Source organism: Pavona decussata, unplaced genomic scaffold, assembly GCF_977016875.1.
Source record: "Pavona decussata unplaced genomic scaffold, jaPavDecu1.1 SCAFFOLD_163, whole genome shotgun sequence".
NCBI lineage: Eukaryota > Metazoa > Cnidaria > Anthozoa > Scleractinia > Agariciidae > Pavona > Pavona decussata.
This window is the reverse complement of record NW_028145574.1, coordinates 868,279-886,796: the sequence shown is the minus strand read 5'-3', so window position 1 is coordinate 886,796 and position 18,518 is coordinate 868,279. Positions and strand designations below refer to the sequence as shown.

Genomic DNA, 18,518 nt, shown 5'->3' with positions numbered 1-18,518 from the left:
ACCATAATCATCATATCTAGGAGTTCAGTGCCATCGTCATCATTAAAGTTGGTCCAAGGGAATGGATCAAGTACTTCTCTAATGAATGCCCTGGTTGACAAGCACCAGCTCGTAAACTGAAAAAAATTAATAAGAGCCCAGATATTTATTACATCAATTGTGGTATTGTAGACGACGCCACCAAACGTACTTCTTCGTTTGATTGCTTTCAGATTCGCCACAAATCCGCACTATCAAGACATGTCAAATATATACAATACCTCAATCCAAATCTTCTTCAAAGACGTTAGTTGGGTCATCACAAACGATGCACTGGTTAAACCCTCCAGTTTGTCAGATAATTCAATCCTGTTTTCCCATATCTGTAGGAAATCCTGCTTCCCAGCCTCTGTTGCTCACACGCCAGTGAAACCTTCCAACGGTTGTTTGGCCCCAAGTGAAGCAGCTGCCATTGTTTTGAGGATCAGGGCATTGTTTCTGTTGTGTTTCTCGCCAAATCAACGGAATCAGAACTAGGTGGCCGTAACAGCGTGATTTATATTTGTCATTCTCGATAGACGTTTTTTTTTTAGTTAGTTACACAGACATAACCGGAAAAAGAAAATCCGAGTTCTCCCAACAGTAGTCGAACCCATGACCTTAGTACGATTACTAGTTAGGAAGGTCGTGAGCTATGAGAGACTCGTGAGAGCTAGGCCATTAAACTGGGTTCATGAGACAAACATCCTGCATACTGCTAGGATTTGAATGGCGATGAGTGGTTCTTGTTCGCCGGGAGTATCCACTCCAGAAATTTGGGGGAGACTGGTACGAGTGGAGCATTATGGGATCGTTTGGGTAAACAGATGGAAAAAGTACATTTTCAGTTATAATAACTGTCTAAATTCCCGCGCACTGATTGACTCGTAGCTATTTTGTCTATAAGAGTAAAGACAACAAAAATGGCGTCAAATGTTACGTGCGTACTCTCTAAGGAAAATAAAGCCAATTCCGCTCATAGTTTTGGCAGTGAAACCACTCACCTGCAGTTCATGGTCCAACTTGAGTTTTGAATATTTTATGACGTTTAGTTTTCTCAACCAAGTTGAAGGTTATTTGGCCACGGTAAAGAGATTCTAGAGCCAACGTTTCGCGCGCTAGCCCTTCATCAGAGCGCCGAAAGCCGGGCTAGCGCTACAAACGTCGGCTCTCGAATCTCTTTACGGTGGCCAAGTTACCTTCAAGTCAGTCGACAAAACCAAACTGGAATATTTGCTTCCACTCCTCCATCGATACAGCACAGCAGCAATAGTCTTTTTTTAGAAACTAACCCCCTTGTCTAATGGTTTAAATACCCTGGGCCGAGTTGTTCGAAGCCCGTCAAGCTAATCTTGGGTAATAGTGAACTTTGATTCGAGTTTATTTACTAATCAATGAAGACTCTTCAAAAAGATTTCTGTTCCTCAGTTTTGACTCAGACTTTTCTTGACCGTTAACTTAAAATTAGCTTTTAAAAACATTTTCAATGAGCGAGATGAAAACCTCGGTTAATTCTCTATAGGGGATTAGCGTTAATCGGCTTTCGAACAACCGGGCCCTGGTGAGCGTCACTGCATTGTAATGTTGACTCATGGGTGCCAGAGTTTTTTTCATTTTCTTCGCGGGGAGCGGTCGTGCCGCAAAAGGGTGATGCGACTTGCTCTCCACTTAACGACGCCGCCTTCGTGGCTCACTCTCACGGTGGCCATTCGCGGAAAGAGAACCCTTTGGTACCCGGGTATGGTTTGAAGCGATAGAAAAACATAATAAATGTAAGGAAGTTTATTTTACATTGATCTTTACAAAATAGCAAAATATCGTGTTAACATGATCTCTGAAGAAAAACAACAACAACAACAACAACAACAACAACAACTTTAAGTTTAAAACAAAAATAAATATATCAATAAAAATTATTATATAGTTCATTATAAAAAAATAATAACTCCATCTGCTAGTCTTAGCGCTAGTCTGTTAGTTTAAATGCCATCATGATCACAATAAAGTTAAATTCTGTTGTGCTTAAAAATATCAATGCCTTATTCTATTATTTCAATTAACGAGAGAAACACAGTCAATAAAAGATATGTCAGCTTTATACTAAATATAATTCTGCAACAGCCTTGTTCATGTATGGGCCGCCTGTGACTTCATTTAAGCTCGAGTCAAACCACCAAGCATTTTAACATCTTGTTTTACCTGTTACTGGCATTGGTATTTGGTGAGCAGAACCCGCTGCTACAGTACTGCCACCCGCCTACTGCTTGCTTGCTAACCAAACGAGACTGGAGTCAGAGTAGACATCTCATGCCAAGCGCCTTGTGGCTGTTGCCGACTTGCTTTGACTTCAATATGCACAAGATGAGCAAGTTTTGCAAGGTAATCAGCCTTTGTCTTTGCATTGGAATATACCTGATATTCTATTTCTTCAGGGCTTTTCATTGAAGCGTTTGGATTGCCCCATCTATTTAACTGCTCCTCAATTTTTGAGATAATTCTTCGGCGGTATGACACAGAAGGCCAATCCCTATTTGTTGCCAAGTAGCTGTTACATGGTGCTATCATGTGAGACTCACGAGACAAACTGCTGGGTACTTGGGCATTTTGTTGAAACCTTTGCATTTGTAACTGTTGGGTGGTGCCCTGCACTCCTACAGTGCTCATCATCACCTGTCGCCTGTTAATTGGATAAGTTGAGAATTGTGTTGGAGTCATGTTAGCTACTTGTTGTTCCTGCTGTCTTGATTTCACTTTAGTAAACACAGGGTACTCAAATTTTGTTTTCACCTCAGAATGCCCTTGGTTTTCTATTTCTTCAGGAGATTTGATTGAAATATTTGGATTCCCATATCTTCTCAACTGCTCTTCAATTTGCGGAATGATTCTTTGACAGACTGCCATAGAAGGCAACCTTTTATCCGTTGTTGAGTTACTAGTACATATTGTCATCGCGTGAGCTTGAGATGAACTACTGGAGATTTTAACAGCCTGTTGAATCTGCTGCGTTGGATATTGATTGGAGGCGTTTTGTGCTCCAATATTGCTCATCACCTGTTGCTTGTTTATTGGAGGAGATGCATGTCTTAAATCAGACTGTGAAGTTACGTTAGCTGCTTGACACTGTTGCTGTTCTGTAGGAGACTTACTGTAACTAATGCATGCAAAAATACGAGCCAGGTATCTAAAGTACTCGATCCTTGTTTTTGACTGGGAATATGCTAGACTTTCCAATTCACCGGGACTTTTCCACGCCATTTTCGGATTTCCTGATTTCTTTATTTCTTCTTCAATTTTAAAAATAATTTTTTGGCGGATTTCCATAGAAGGCAGGTCTTCAATTATTGCCAAGTTGCTGTTACATGGTGCTTTAATCTGAGCTTGAGACATGCCACCGGGTATTTGGACGGCCTGTTGAAACAACTGCATTGGTAATTGCTGGGTGGCTTCCTGTGTACCAACAATGTGCTTGTTAATCTGAGGAGTTGTGAACTGGGACCTCATATCAGACTGAGGAGTCATGCTAGCCGCTAGTGGCTGTTGCTCTCCTTCAACGGTACATCCTCATGTTGAAAAAAAAGTTGAAAATTAATAGGTTTAAAAGCTAACTCCTACAACTGAAACACCAATGAAGAAGGGGGGGGGGGGGGGGGAAGCTGTAGGGAAACTCTCAAAGATTTTTAGTGTGGGTGTATTGCCAAATCCTGACCCTATTACGGACCAAAATATAATTGAAAGGTTTTGAGAAAGAGGGGGTAAAAATCAAAATTGATCCAAATAAGCACTTGATTTTGGCACGGAGACTGCCTGTCACATGAAAAAACTTAGTTGCATATTTACTTTTTGAGCAAAATTCTGAATAATCAAGAAGTTACTGCTGGCTCATCACTTTTCTAGAAATTGCAAGCGACCTACAAAAAAGAGATACCAATGCTTGACTGATTTATTTTGTATATGAGACTGAAGCAAGTCAAGCAAAGCCTTGTTAGTTGAGAACAAAAGAAATCAGTCAAGGGTCTGTATCTCCTTTGTGTGGGTCATTTATGTACTCTAATATAGTTCCCTTAGAAACAACACCTAATTTCAGTCAGATGGCAAAACCATGCCCAATTTCAAATCCTCATGGCCTAGACCGCCACCTCATAAAAAAGAGGATAAAATTAATTAAAACTGGTAAGAAGATAATGGCCTTCATGAGAGGCAACACTGAAGCAATTAGCAGTACTAGCCAATTAGAGTGCAACTAACCCACCAAATTTCTTTTTGCTTAAATAAATCTTTGCACCTGTTCCAAACGCATTAAGCCTTTTTGCGGCGACCAAATTTTGGCTTTTTATAGGCTGTAAAAGTTATGAAATCTAGCCATCATCTGTCCCATGACCGAGCTAGTAAGGGGCATGGGTCTATTCCTTACATGACGTCACAAACTGCTTTGCATGCATTTTCACAAAGACTTAATACAATGCAAATCAGTTTGTGACATCAAGTAAAGAATAGACCCATGCCCCTTACCAGCTCGGTCATGGGACAGATGATGGCTAGATTTCGTAATTTTTACAGCCTTTAAAAAGTCAAGATTTGGTTGAAAAAGTCGCCAAATAGCGCAATATGTTTCAAACAGGTGCAAAGATTTATTTAAGAGAAAAAAAAATTGGGGTTAGGTGTACTTTAAAGTATTCAAGTCCCTTCAGCCGTTATTGTAAATTGATTTTTACTTGTAACATTGTAAAGACACTGTAATTCATTTTATGGGATGAGCTGTGTCATATCAATAATAATATTTACTACATTTATTCAAAACAACATCTCCCAAGTTAGTCAACTGTTTGAATGGCTGTGGTCCACTGGTAATCCTGCAGGTCCATCTCCTTGATCCACCACTGTATTACCAGTGGTAGACATGTCCTGTACTTACCAATATTCCGAATGGAAACCAAAAGACAGGCAATGTGTGTAAGGTAATCAACCTGAAAAGTTAAGTAACACACACAAAAAAGTACTTTGCGAAGTTTGTGACAAGTAAGCACATAAAACTGCAGGGTAAATTAAGAATGAACAAACCAACATCCAGTGAAGTTTGCATGCAACAATATTTTAAATAAGCCAATGAGCATGACACTTCAACTCACAGGTTTTTTTTGCAACAGTTTTGTTGCGTAGATAATTACGACAACCTTATCTTCTATATAATCTTTCATCTGCAGTGCACACACATTTCCAGAATTAATTCTTATTCATTTATTCTTCAGGGGCATATTATGAACTCAGAACATTACCAGCTCCCAGTTGGCTTGATAGCTCAGTTGGTAGAGCACTGCACCGGCATCGCAGAGGTCATGGGTTCGAATCCCGTTCAAGCCTGAATTTTTTCAGTTTTTTTGTTTTGCAACAGTCTGGTTGCAATTAGATAACTGTGAGAATCTTTTCTTCTGTACAGTCTTTCATCTACATAATTTGCATAATTATACATTTCCTTGTATATATATGAACAGAAAAGATAGAACTATAACCACGGAGCTTCTTAAAAATTAATAAATATGTATACAAAATACTTATCTAATTGACATGAAGAAAGAAAGATTGTCATGACAACTAAGAAAGATGCGCAGTAGTACTATTTGTCTGATGGCCTGATATGTTGAATACATATATCGTAGTAGATGGTTCAGTGTGTAGTAAACCTATTATATCATTGTGAATTATTAATACAGTGCGGGCTCATCAAGAAACAACACAAATTTGTGCAGTTCCATAAAAAATCCATACCCACCCCATGGAAGGTCATCGGCAGAAATTCCAAGGGGGAGGGGGGTCTGAAGAGTCAATATTTTAGAAGCAAAGCATGAACTGGAGTTTCCTAAGGGGATTGGGTATGCAAAACAAAAAACCTTCCATGGGGGGAGTATGGATATTTTCTGGAACTGCACAATGAGTAAAAATATACAAGAATACTATACACACCAAACCTGAGGATTACTTGATTAGTAGAAAATGGGTTTTTTTAATATCTTTTTAACTTTTTAGCCTTGTAAGTAGTATTGTAAATCTAAAAACAGATTGATGACAAGTAACTAGAAAACTCTGATGAAAAACTGAAACAAAATGAACGTGTGCACCAGTTTTTAATACTGTATGAATAACCACCAATCCAGTTTTTTTACACTAGTACAAATAACCAACTATACGAATATCATGTCACATCCATACTGACGCTTCACTTGTTATTCAAACAGTACTATGTAACTGGAGTTAGATGATAATCTCTTTCTTCTACCTACCTTTGTTGTAACTGCAGCAAAAACTTCCCTTTCCATCTCACTTGGGTTTGCTTTCATCATATTTGGATCCTCTGAGTTCTTAATTGCTTCCTCACTAATAGATTTGCAATACAGAAAGAAAAAAACAGGAACTTGATAAACTGTATTTAAGAGATGATTTGAGAAGATGGTCATAAAATATATCTTAATTTAAGATTTATTTTTCCATCCACCCTTTGAATTAAAAAAAAATGCTATTGATTGATTGATTGATTGATTGATTGATTGATTGATTGATTGATTGATTGATTGATTGATTGATTGATTGATTGATTGATAGTGTCAAACTTGCTGCTTTAATTTTATGGCTCAATATTTACAGGGTTCTGTAATGGGATTTTCCAGGGTTTAAGTAGTACAACCAACATGTAAATAAAGTTTGATGTTTGTGACAGTTATAACTACATACATACACACAGACAACCAGACAGACAGAGACATACCATACATAGTGTAGAACTTTATTTTAAAATGCTGGCCAAACAGGTAAAAGCTGGTTTCTAGATGGGGGATGTTTACAAATGAACAGAACAGACAGGTACAAATATGACAAATAAAATGCCAGCACATTTAAATTAAATCGCATTAAATTACACCACAAAAAGATAGACTTAACAATGAATACAGTTAAATACATTACATCACATTGCATTGACTACTTTTGGAAAGAGCATAGCCCTGGAGATAGGCTGTCTCCCTGCTGAATTTACCAAGCGATTTAGCAAGCTTAGCCTCTTTTTTCAAATTGATCAAGGGCATAGCACCACTACATGATGCTGAAAACTGCATTTAAGAAAAATTTGTTTCAGGCTAATTGGAAGTGCTAAGTCTGTCTTGCTGTCCCTGAAACTGAGTTGTATTTTTTCTTACAATCACTGAGTTTAAGGAACAGGTTTCTCGGACAAGAGGCATATTGATTGTTTTATACCTTAAAACCGATTTTGTTCTTATGCACCTTGCGTCAAGGGTCGGCCATTGAAGTTCATTCCAAATATCTGTCAAGCGTCCTTCATAGTTTGCTACAGTAATAACCCAAGCTGACCTAGACTGGAGTTCTTGTAACTTGTCCTTCTGGACCTTAATTGTCACAGGTATCCCAGATCAGAGAGAGGAGCAACTTTTATAGTCAAAATAGGACTAGACTACAGTCGAACCTCCCTTTGCCACCACCTCTCGTAAGCGACCACCTCTCATTAGCGACAACTTTTCCAAAATACCAAAAGTTTTCAAGTCAAATCACTATAGATGGAACCTCTAGTAGGCGACCACTTCTCGTAAGCGACCACCTCTCGTAAGCAGCCACTTTTAGAGATGATTGTTTAAAATTTTCAATTGTTTTCAACCTCCCGTAGGCGACCACTAGACACACAATCTGCTGTATCTCTTACAGGCGGAAAGTGAAAAATGTTTCACTGTAACACATTGGCCACATCATTACAGCAGACGCCATAAATCTTACAGTCAGAGCAACCGGAAGTGTTTCCCAATATAGCTTAGCATTGAAACAATTGATAAAATACACATGCACTATACTTCACACTGAAATAAACTTTAATCAGATTGAATCCCTTGTAGGAAAAAACTCTCTTATCTTTTATCTGTCTTATCTTTTTGCTTTTAATCCGTTCCTGAAAAATTTAGACAGCGCTACTTGGAGTAATAAAAGAATCAAGTTTCTTTCGCAATAATTGTCTCAATCGCTGTGAGATACAAACAGTAATCACCATAGACCCTAAGATTTTTTTTGCCTAGAATGATTTTGGACCAGTCTTAATATACTTGTAGGTAAGAAAAGTTATTACTATGGGTTTTGTTAAACACTGGCAAAAGGGTTAGGTCTCCGTTTAATAACAACCCGAAATTTAAGACCCCTGTGGTCTGACCTCTTGTAAGCGGCCACCTCCTGCAAGCGACCACATATCCTTGACATTATGGGTGGTCGCTTATGGGAGGTTCGACTGTAGTACCTTGTAAATTGTTACACACGAAGTAGGAGGGACAAAGTGTTTTATGCGTCGGATAGAGCCAATTCCAGCATTGGCCTTGACTTACATATTTTTCAGTATGCATGGTCCTCCCAAACTCAAACATTTGGATGAAGTTTCACAAGATGCCGTTGTGTTCCCAAATTATGTGGATGGGCAATGGTAAGTCTCCAGGTCTATGTTTAATTTGAAAAACATATCCGTGGTTGAAATCTGACTAATGTGAGTGGAGTTACACATGTTCAAAGACAGCCAAAATCCCAGACTTTTCGTTTAATTTTAGCCGTGTTTGCCCCCAATTGAAATGGCATCAGGAACAGTAAATTAAGCCCGGTGTGATCAATTGATGAAATCAATAATAATTGTTGATATCAATCGATGGCAATTGATAGCAATTAGAGGATTGAAGCTTGTGATTATGGCTTGGCCATTGATTGCCATTGTCATTGATTGATCACACCGGGTAAAAAGGTGTATCCCCTGCGAAGGACACCATAGCATGTACTCTGTATTGCTCCCTTGTGGCTCACTCAACATACATTTTGTTACCTTAACATCTATACATGAATGAATGAATTTTGTGCTAACTTAGGATTACATTTAAGACAAATGGTGAACAGCAAATGGTAAATGGTAGCAAGTGGTATGACAAATGGTACAAGAAACCTGCCCGGGAAACCACAAGACGCTTTCCACTGTACTCGACCAAAACGTTTGGAAATTTCGGGTGAGGAATAGAATGGAACATAAATTTTCCAGAATAAAATTTCTTAGCTTTAGGTATACCCTGGCGAAGTTGTCCTAGCGTTCTGGAAAATCAGAACAACCGGAAAAAACCGTTCCATAATGGAATTTTAGCCATTCCTACTCGGATACAATTTCTCATAGTTGATTCGGTAGAAATCTGGTGCATGGTATATATGGCCTGATTTTTTTGAGGTTTTCCGTTCGTCGTACGTAAACGCGATTCTTAAAATCTCTTTATATAACCTAAACAAATTTATATTGACAGAAATCAATTTTCACACTCCTATTTTTTAAAAAGTGCTACTCGTATATAGCGTATATTACTATGAACTAAGAACTATGGTTAAGATAGAATACTTACATCTGAGAAATAACTTTTTGGCGGAATTCTGTAGAACGCCATGATTCCTCTACCTCCGCCATGTTGACGACTTTCCAAGGGTCATGGGTCTGGGAGTCTGGGGGTCTGGGTCGTTACGCAGTGGCGGTTCTCGGGTCTCGGGTCAAGTTTGCCTGACTACTTTCATTCTGGCCAAATCCAGATAACGTGATTGTCAGGGAACATTTTCAGACTTTCAGACCAAAATGGTTAAAATCTATATACCTATTTCAGACCAAAAAGGCTAAAAAACCATACACTTTGGAACCACACATGAGAAATCCCCTATGGAGCTTACAGCACGGGCGTACCCTTCCCCCCAGGGGGCTGCCGGTAGTGGAAAGGCACAAGGACACAATGCAAAGTGGACAAAAGACTTTTATGTTTCTTTTGGATTCAATAATAGTAATTTGCAACCTTTGTTTCGTTAAGCTTCGCGTCCGCACTTTTCCATCTCATTATCGTCTATTTTTCCAACTATTTAACAATTATTCCACGAGCGCGCGTTGGATATGAGATGATAGATAGCCAACGAGGCGCGTAGCGCCGAGTTGGCTATAATCATCTCATATCCAACAAGCGCAAGTGGAATAATTGTTTTATTAAAAACAACCGAGAAATATTGCTAGATCTTACTGATTTCGCTGTGCAAGAACGACCAGAAGGCAATTTAATGGTCGCCATTTCTCGGCCATGGTATAATTGCTCATATACCATGGCCGCTAAGCCAATCAAATCCCTCGAATTGCATTATACAATGATGCAGTTTTTAATAATGACTAATATCAGTCCTTCCATGCTTTTGTTAAACAATAAAAATACGAACAAAGTAGAAACTCACACTTGTAATATTTTAAGCAGGTATAAGAAGGTGTTCTGTTTTGGATTGTTTCCAAGGAAATTGATCCTTCTACCAAATATGTTTAAAATAAGTTTTTCCTCAATAACAATACATTGTTTACATGGGGTCAATTTGTAATTCTTCGTATCTGACCTTAAGTTAACCTTTCGCTGGCATTTGCCTGGAAATGGCCATCCTTCTTGTTTTTTATCGTTTTCTAGTAAAGATATTCAGTGTTTCTTACCGAATCTATACCAGCCGATATCTTGTTATTTAAGTTAGCTTTTACTGTATTTATTTTAATAAAAATAATCTTTAGATCTTTTCATTTGAAGGTGACTGTCAATGTCAACACTTTTTGTTCTGTAACCACGTACTGTATTTTTAATAAGATAGCTGAAGGTTGTAAACACGTACACCTTAATTTATGGAAATAGGCGTGGACTTGTAGTACTGCCTTTCTTCTTGGAAAGTTGTTGTTTTACAACAAGAACACTAAACAATGCGTGAAACTTCATCCGAGTATATTACAAACTCGCGATTGTCAATTTGTAGTTTTTATCGATACAAATATTCATTGTAATTTTTATATTTCTCCCTTTGCCTTATTTTGGTTGGACATATCGAAGAACCTAGTGAAAATCTTGAAACAACGGTACATTTTTCAGAGTAAATAAAAGGAAGGTACCCATTACCAGTTCCAACACTAACCAATCAAAGAAGGGCTTACGTAAACCTATGTTAGTAGATGATGAGTTTTTGACAGTAGGTTGTCGATCATACTCCAACCAACATAAGCGAGAAGTTCTTCGCTAGAGAATGTTGTAGTTGAGCTGTGGAGTGAACTTGTAAAATACAAGCAACCATTGAACCACCATTGTGTGCGTCTTCTAATTTCACCCAATGGTTTATTTGAGCTGATTCCCCCTTGGTTAGACGAAAGTAGATCTAACACTTTTCAAAGATTCTAGAAAAATTAATGTACAATAGAATTTCAAAATTTTTAAACAAACACAAGTTACTATTTCATATATAGTCAATATGACAGGGCCGTAGCAAGGCTAAAACAACTGAGGGGGCTTAGCAAAATGGTGAAACAAAAAATTACACCCTCCTCCCCCCGTCACTCCAAAACAGACTGATTTGGGAGTTTAAGATGCAACGAGAACATAAAAAACCCGATAGATTTAGTAAGTAAAACAATAACTTTGCCCCCTGGATCACACTCTTAGGTACATGTTTTTGCCTTTTCTTTAACGTGGACTACTACGTGAAGTTTCCTAATTTCACGTTTGAAGGAGGACGTAGACAAACGACGACAAATGTTTCTTCCTCTTTTTAAATTTAGAATCGGGCAGTAAGAATCCGAGTACAGGAGAATTTTTTTCTCTGGTCTTGAGGACATATTTGTGTGGCTTTTTTGTGTGACAACGCGGGAACAATAAATTGTTATAAACTAAGGACATTTGTATTGCTTAAAATGAGCGGATGTCTTAGAAAACAAGTAGTTTATTTTGACAGCTTTCACGGCATCAAATTGGTTGATTTAAATCCATTTTAATTCTTATTTCCGATTCGCAAGATAGGAGTGCCTGTTAGCGAAGGAAACTGACAGGTAGTAAACAGACTATTAAAGGTTGTGAAAAGGCACTTGCAGCGTCAGAATTAAACATTAATTTGTTAATTATATATTTTTGGGCACATATCTTTTTAACTTCCAAAAATTCTGGGGGGGCTCAAGCCCCCCCTGCCCCTCCCCCCGCTACGGGCCTGATATTATGGATTCCGGGAAAAACACTCGACAAACTTAGCAATTATGGAACTAGTGACAAAAATTATGCACGCAATAGAAAACAAAGAATATACTATTGGGGTATTTTTAGATCTATCTAAAGCTTTTGACACTGTAAATCACAACATACTGTTGCATAAATTAGAACATTATGGAATAAGAGGGGTAGCCTTAGACTGGTTTAAGAATTACTTATCAAACAGAATACAAGTAGTTAAATACAACTCAGCAAGATTAGATAGCTTAGAAATCAAGTGTGGTGTTCCACAAGGGTCAGTTTTAGGACCTCTCTTGTTCCTTATCTACATGAATGACATATGTAAATGCTCTCGTTTGTTATCTTTCATTTTATTTGCAGATGACACAAATTTATTTTTGAGTCACCAGGACACTTACACTCTATACAATACCATGAATCAAGAACTCAAAAACATTACAACTTGGCTATCAACAAACAAATTATCACTTAATGTCAATAAAACTCATTTTATGATTTTGAAAACTAAAAATAGGACGTTTTCTTAGCGAATGTCAATAACGATAGATGGACAACAAATTGAACAGGTAAAATATACAAAATTTTTAGGGTTGTTCATTGATGAAGAACTCTCTTGGAAATACCATATAAATCATGTAACAATGAAAATATCAAAATTAACAGGAATATTTGCTAAGGCCAGACATTACTTATCCCTAAAAACTTAACAAAACTTATATTACACTATAATTTATCCATATCTGATATACTGTAATACGGTATGGACAAACACATATCCAGCTAGACTCAAACCTATTCATATGATACAAAAGAAAATAGTAAGACTAATGACATTCTCTAGATACAGAAAAGAAACCGGACCAATTTTCACTTCACTTAAGTTATTTTAAAATATATATCAACTGAGCTTATTTTTCACAGCTCTATTCATGTACTCGTGTTTTCATGATAGCTTACCAATGTTCTACAAAGACTATTTCACAACAAAAGATAAAATTCATACATACAATACACGATCAGCATCAAATATATACATTACTTATAAACGGACAAATTATGAGCAGTCGTATGGAACAGCTTACCGGCTGTTCTAAAGGAATCAAAATCATATAGAACTTTTAAAAAATCACTGAAAATGTATATTCAAAACCAATTATCTTAAGCTAGTATCAGAAAAAGTAATAAGATATAAGCTTGGACAATCTTGTTAATTTAATGGTAAGTATTCCATCCTTTTCTTGACGCCCACTACTATGTAATAACTAATTACGGGGGATCTTTAAAAAAGTTCAACAAAGCTTGCTTAAGATCTCCTTGCCTCTAAAAATAAACGAGTTTTGTGAAAACCTGATAATACATGATGTAAAGGATGTAGGGCAGAATAAATAAAGAAAGCTTTATATTTCGTAACACTTAGTTTGTTTTTGTATACATTCACATATTCAAGCTTTACCGCCTCATTTAGTATGTAATTAGTTTCTCCGTCACCTTTTGGTTTCTTAAGCTAGGTTTTTGCATAACTTAAGCGAGTTGAGTTCTTGTTTTTCGACTCTTTTTAAACGTTATTTATCGCATCGATTTCGTATTTTTTTCGCATTTCTTTCGGCCACAAGCGGGCCAAAAGGGTAAAGGAAAACTGAATAACTTCAAAAGAAGAGGGTTGATGGGTTCGATTTTCATTTAAATAAAGTAGCCAGTAGTGTAAATGAATGTTTCATCAGGGCCCCCTTGGAATCACAATCTTTTTTTTCGAATGACCGGTAGGCTTGATTCCTGATTCCGCCGCTCTCTTCCAGCAACTGGCATAGGGGAGGATCACGGACTCGTTTCCCTTACAGCGGCTCCATAGTAATCGAACCAAGAGGGTGGTTGGATGAAAATTATTTTTGGATCGAAAGAATTACACCAGTTCCACCTCCCACATATAGAATAAAGGGCCATTAAGTTTGAGACCTCCTGATCCATGTTGACTTTTCTCACAAAATCCTGTAAAATCAACTCTCGTCACAACCTCGTTCCCAGGGCTTTTCCATTGTAAATTGAGTGGGAGGGAAAGGCCCTGGGAATGAGGTGCAATTTGACTATTTGGCCCTGATGGCGAGTAATTATTTAACAGCATGGAGACTGGAGAATAATGATCATGGGTGTGCGAATCAGCCGTTTCAATTGCGATGTTAGGTTTTCAGCTTGGTGAATAAAATGATAGATGTATTTTTTCGAATCTATGACCTCCCGTTCCGCGGATGCTCTACCACTGAGCTACAGGAGACTTGTGGGAGCTAGCCCATTAAACTAGGTTAATGGGACGAACATCCTGCGTGCTGTTAGGATTTGAATGTCGGTGAATGGTCTCCTGTATAATGTGAACGTTTTCGCGTCATTTATTAGCTTACCAAAACACGCACGGTACTGGTATAAAGTTATCGCAGTAATCCATCTACCTTCGGGTCCCAAAGGAGATAGAGGCTTGACCAATCACATCACTTGGACAAATGCCAGGAATGGTGGGAAAAGTTAGACTGGTAATATGGAGAAACACCTTGGAATGAGATACTTATTAAAACAATTTGGAGCTGCTTTGACAGATAGAAATATCGTAACCCCGGACACTCAGATATGATTTGCTAATTGTAGACATTGACAGATTTCTATGGGTTAATACGATTTTTTTACTAAAAAAAAAACAGTAGCAAATTAGCGCGACATGTTTGATCAGAGCGTCTTTCTCCCGGTGTTTAACCCTCGAACTGTAGTCCTTTAATACTGTTTTCTGCCTGCTATGCCTATACAAAAGTTTCATTCCCTTGGCCTTTTGCTGGAGTCATTGCTTAGTTTGTAGCCTTCTTCCTCTTTGACGTCCTTTGCCAGCACTATCAGAGTCAGCCTTCGCTCGGGCCTGATGCTTATGGGACTTTGATTCCGTTGTCGTTTTTCAAAAACAAAAGGGTAATTTTAGTCAGACTATGATAAATGAGCGCACCGTTTCTTTAGTTTGAACTTGTTACAGTTACAATTAAGAAATTAAACCCCCCTGTTTCCGTAAAAAATGTAAGCTTTAGTCTTTGTATCGATAAAACTTGTGTCCGTGACGTTTTATTCTGAGAGCCCGCTTAATACGGACCGCCCGGATAACACGGATTCTTTGTCATGTCCCCTTGGTGTGGTTCCACTGTATTCGAATAACGGGCAAAACGAGAAAAAATATGCGACATTATAATCCGATTAATTTCTGCGTGTTCTCATTGGACAAAACACGTCACACGGTAGAATAACCGTCGCCCGATTTTTACGAGTGAACAATCTCGTACGCAGAGTCCTCAGCCTTTTTGGTCAGTGAGTGGGCGCCAGGAGAGAATTCGAAAAAAATTAAATTTTTTGATTGGCTGCTCTGTATAAGCTCAGTAACGGCTTCCATTCTTTTACCGCAGAAATCCTGCGGTAATAAAATTCCCGTACCCCAGCAACCTCGCACCCAGAGTCCTCAGGCTCTTTGGCCAGCGGTTGGTCGCCAGGAGAGACTCTGGGGTACTGGAATTTATGAGGACGAGGGACATAAAATCCATAACTTCTCACAATTATCATTTTCTGTCGAACAATCGTCTTGTAACAAGAAATAAGTACGAAATAAACATATGACGCCCGTATTCACGAGTTGCTCACAGTAGCCTTTGATTATATATATCGACGGGCAAAAACAAAATCTCAGTTGATGTAATCCAATCACAGTTGCAAAAAATATAGTAAACTAGTAAGCTAGCATTTATTTTGCTGTAATCACGCCATGGCCATCACTGGCTGTTTTTGTCTTTTGCTCCGTATGGCGCGCTCGTTTTAGAAATCAGAAATAGGCCTTATCACGGTTTTCGACGCCATTTTGACGAGTAGGCAAACAGGCTTGAAATAACAGTGTTTGTATGGAAATCCGATGTCAAATAATTTTCATAAAACATCGCTCCTGAAAAATTCATGAATTGGAAACTTTTGGTACTAGGAAAAGGATTTTAAGAAAAAATTGGAGGGATGTAGCTGTGCCAGAAAGCGTCCAGTCGTGTTTTGAACTTTTCATACATTTGTCTCTATAGCGAACCAGCCGTGAACTGCTACTAAAAATAGTTCGCGGGAAAAAAATACAGGGAAATGTATGGAAAGTTCAAAACACGACTAGACGCTTTCTTGGACAGCTATTTCCCTCCAATTTTTTTCCTAAAATTCTTTTCCCTTGTACCAAAAGTTTCCAATTCATGAATTTTTCAGAAGCGATGTTTTATGAAAATTATTTGACATCGGGTTTCCATATAAACACTGTTATTTCAAGCCTGTTTGCCTACTCGTCAAAATGGCGTCGAAAACCGTGATAAGGCCTATTAATCGGTGGGTTATAAAATAAATAAACCCCTTCCGGTTTATCGGTATATTGAAAGATGCCCTCGGCTGAAAGACTTTGCTCAAAATTTCACAGTTGTCTTGTGAGCTTCGCTTCTCAGCCAACTGTTCATTTTTCGGACAATCTTTCAGCCTTGGGCATCATCTTCCGATGTACCAGGCACCTGAAGAGGTCTACAGTTATTTGTACAGTAGAAAAAATTAATAATAATCAATTAGTCACAAGGTCTGAGAAATCAGAGCAAAAACGTAGCTTTCGACTGTATTCACAGTCTTCATCAGCACAGTGAGCTCCACATTGTCATGTGATTACATGTTGTCTAGTCACGTGACAACAAAAGGGTTGAAAATGGCGGGACTATAGAAAACTTGTTTGGTAGTTGTTTGCACAGCAAAATACTAAATAGACGACCCCTGATTTGTTATCTAAACGCGCGCACGCTCATCCTTATTCAGTTTTCATCACAGTTCTTTGCTACTTATCAAAGGGCTACTGAGTTGAATAATAAATCTCTCATTAGTTGATTTGGCGCGTGTTGCAGTGTCGCGTCGCTATATATCTTTTCACGTTGTTTGCGGGCTCATCTAAAATCCAGCACAATTCGTAAAAACATACAGCTACACTCTATACCAAAACATGAAAAGGGTTTGTAGGCTCTCTTTAGTTCCAATTGTGCAAAAATGTACCCGTAGCGATTTCGTAGCTATGTTGCCAACATTTAATCCTGGTTTCACCCGCTTTCCCCCCGCGAGCGCAACCGTAAGCGTTCTCAACCGGGACAACCCGCTGGCTCTTTCTATTTAGCCCAAATTTTCGATTTGAAAGATTTTGGAAACTTTCCGTGTCGAGAGGAAACACTCTGTTTTTTACACGGAATGCCCGCAGGGCATGACGTGTCTAGGTTTCGGTCGGGTATCTTTTTTTTCTTCATCGGTGTCATAAATGTGCACATTAATTTATGCATTAAACTCTGTCCTCCCCTAGTAAGGATATATTGTTCTGATTGTCTTCAACAGAAGCGGCCCAATCAAAATCTATTTTTCAGGCACATATCACGAGAGAGGGGACCCACTCATCACTTCTGTGTGACGTCAAATCATCATTTGATTTATTCATTAAAACTAGATTAAATTCTTCCCTCTCCCAGAAGGGCTCTATTGTTTTGATTGTCTTGAACAAAAGCAGCCCAATCAAACTTCATTATCTGCGCGTATATCACGAGGGAGGGGACCCACTCATCTCTACTTGTGTGACGTCAAAGCAAATCATCATTTGGAAAAGTTGTTTTCGTTCAATGGCGGCCACATGTCTGAATTTAAGACTCCGGATCTGCCGTTTTCAGAGAGAAAACCAACCTTTTTCAAGCAGTAAATCGAAATAATAACTTCTAGGTAGTACTCGACAGTTGAAACGGCGGAAATTGGGAGAGTTCACAGCAAAGAAAATCCGCTTTAAAAAACAGATCGAATGATCAACGCGAAGGATTAGAGCTAGAGGAGGCCAGACCAGTTCAGCGGGGTCATGACGTTATTGCATAGTTATTTCTGGTATGATTCCTAGTAACACAACGATAAGTATCACGCAATATATCTGAATAAAACCATTCAAACAATTATTTCAATGGCCAAGGGAGGATATTTTTTAAATATCTGCGAAACATACAATGGGGAATAATTGGGGCTACATTAAGCATTCCGTGTAATGCCATTAGAGGGGCATCTTGTTCTTCTAGGAGAAGAACATGGTATTCAGTTTCAAACTTGCAATCTCTTTGGCCGATAGGAAAGCCTATGTGATGGTACAAGAAGACAACACTGAAATGGAAATGGAAATTTTGTGAAAGTGCAATGGTAATTTCCGTCCCAACCGGTTTGGGATTGGAACTGAAGTGGCCGGAGTAGCTCCGAAGCTCGTCCGTTTGTTCCAAAAATTTCCAGAATATCTGCTCGTCCCGTTTGCGTGTCAACTGGTTGGACAGGAAATTTTGGCCGCTAAATGGAAACCGCCCCAGGTCTTAGTCGTTAACTCCTTTCTTGCTTCACAAAGGAAGACACAGACAT

The 18,518-nt window shown here is 38.4% G+C and overlaps 1 protein-coding gene across 3 annotated transcripts; it reads right to left on the bottom strand.

Annotated features, from left to right (window-relative positions):
- Positions 1-1,803: 1,803 nt before the first annotated feature.
- LOC146464513 (uncharacterized) lies at positions 1,804-9,497 on the bottom strand. Of its 3 annotated transcripts, none has more exons than XM_085129733.1 (4): positions 9,426-9,497; positions 6,294-6,387; positions 4,931-4,982; positions 1,804-3,578 (listed from the first exon to the last, which is right to left on the bottom strand). In XM_085129733.1, exons 1-4 carry the CDS (start codon positions 9,485-9,487, stop codon positions 2,290-2,292), a joined length of 1,497 nt encoding a protein of 498 aa, XP_084985859.1. In that variant the 5' UTR covers positions 9,488-9,497; the 3' UTR covers positions 1,804-2,289. The 3 variants fall into 3 exon arrangements, with proteins under 3 accessions (XP_084985859.1, XP_084985860.1, XP_084985861.1); XM_085129734.1 differs by lacking the exon at positions 9,426-9,497 and adding an exon at positions 7,261-8,212; XM_085129735.1 differs by lacking the exon at positions 9,426-9,497 and adding an exon at positions 6,992-7,082.
- Positions 9,498-18,518: the final 9,021 nt, after the last annotated feature.

Excerpts from the sequence above, each read along its gene's own strand:
- LOC146464513 (XM_085129733.1), bottom strand. The coding sequence starts at position 9,487 with ATGGCGGAGGTAGAGGAATCATGGCGTTCTACAGAATTCCGCCAAAAA. Across the intron at positions 6,388-9,425 it reads CAAAAAGTTATTTCTCAGAT|TGAGGAAGCAATTAAGAACT; the intron begins GTAAGTATTCTA and ends CAAATCTATTAG. Across the intron at positions 3,579-4,930 it reads GGTTTCCATTCGGAATATTG|GATGTACCGTTGAAGGAGAG; the intron begins GTAAGTACAGGA and ends TTTCAACATGAG.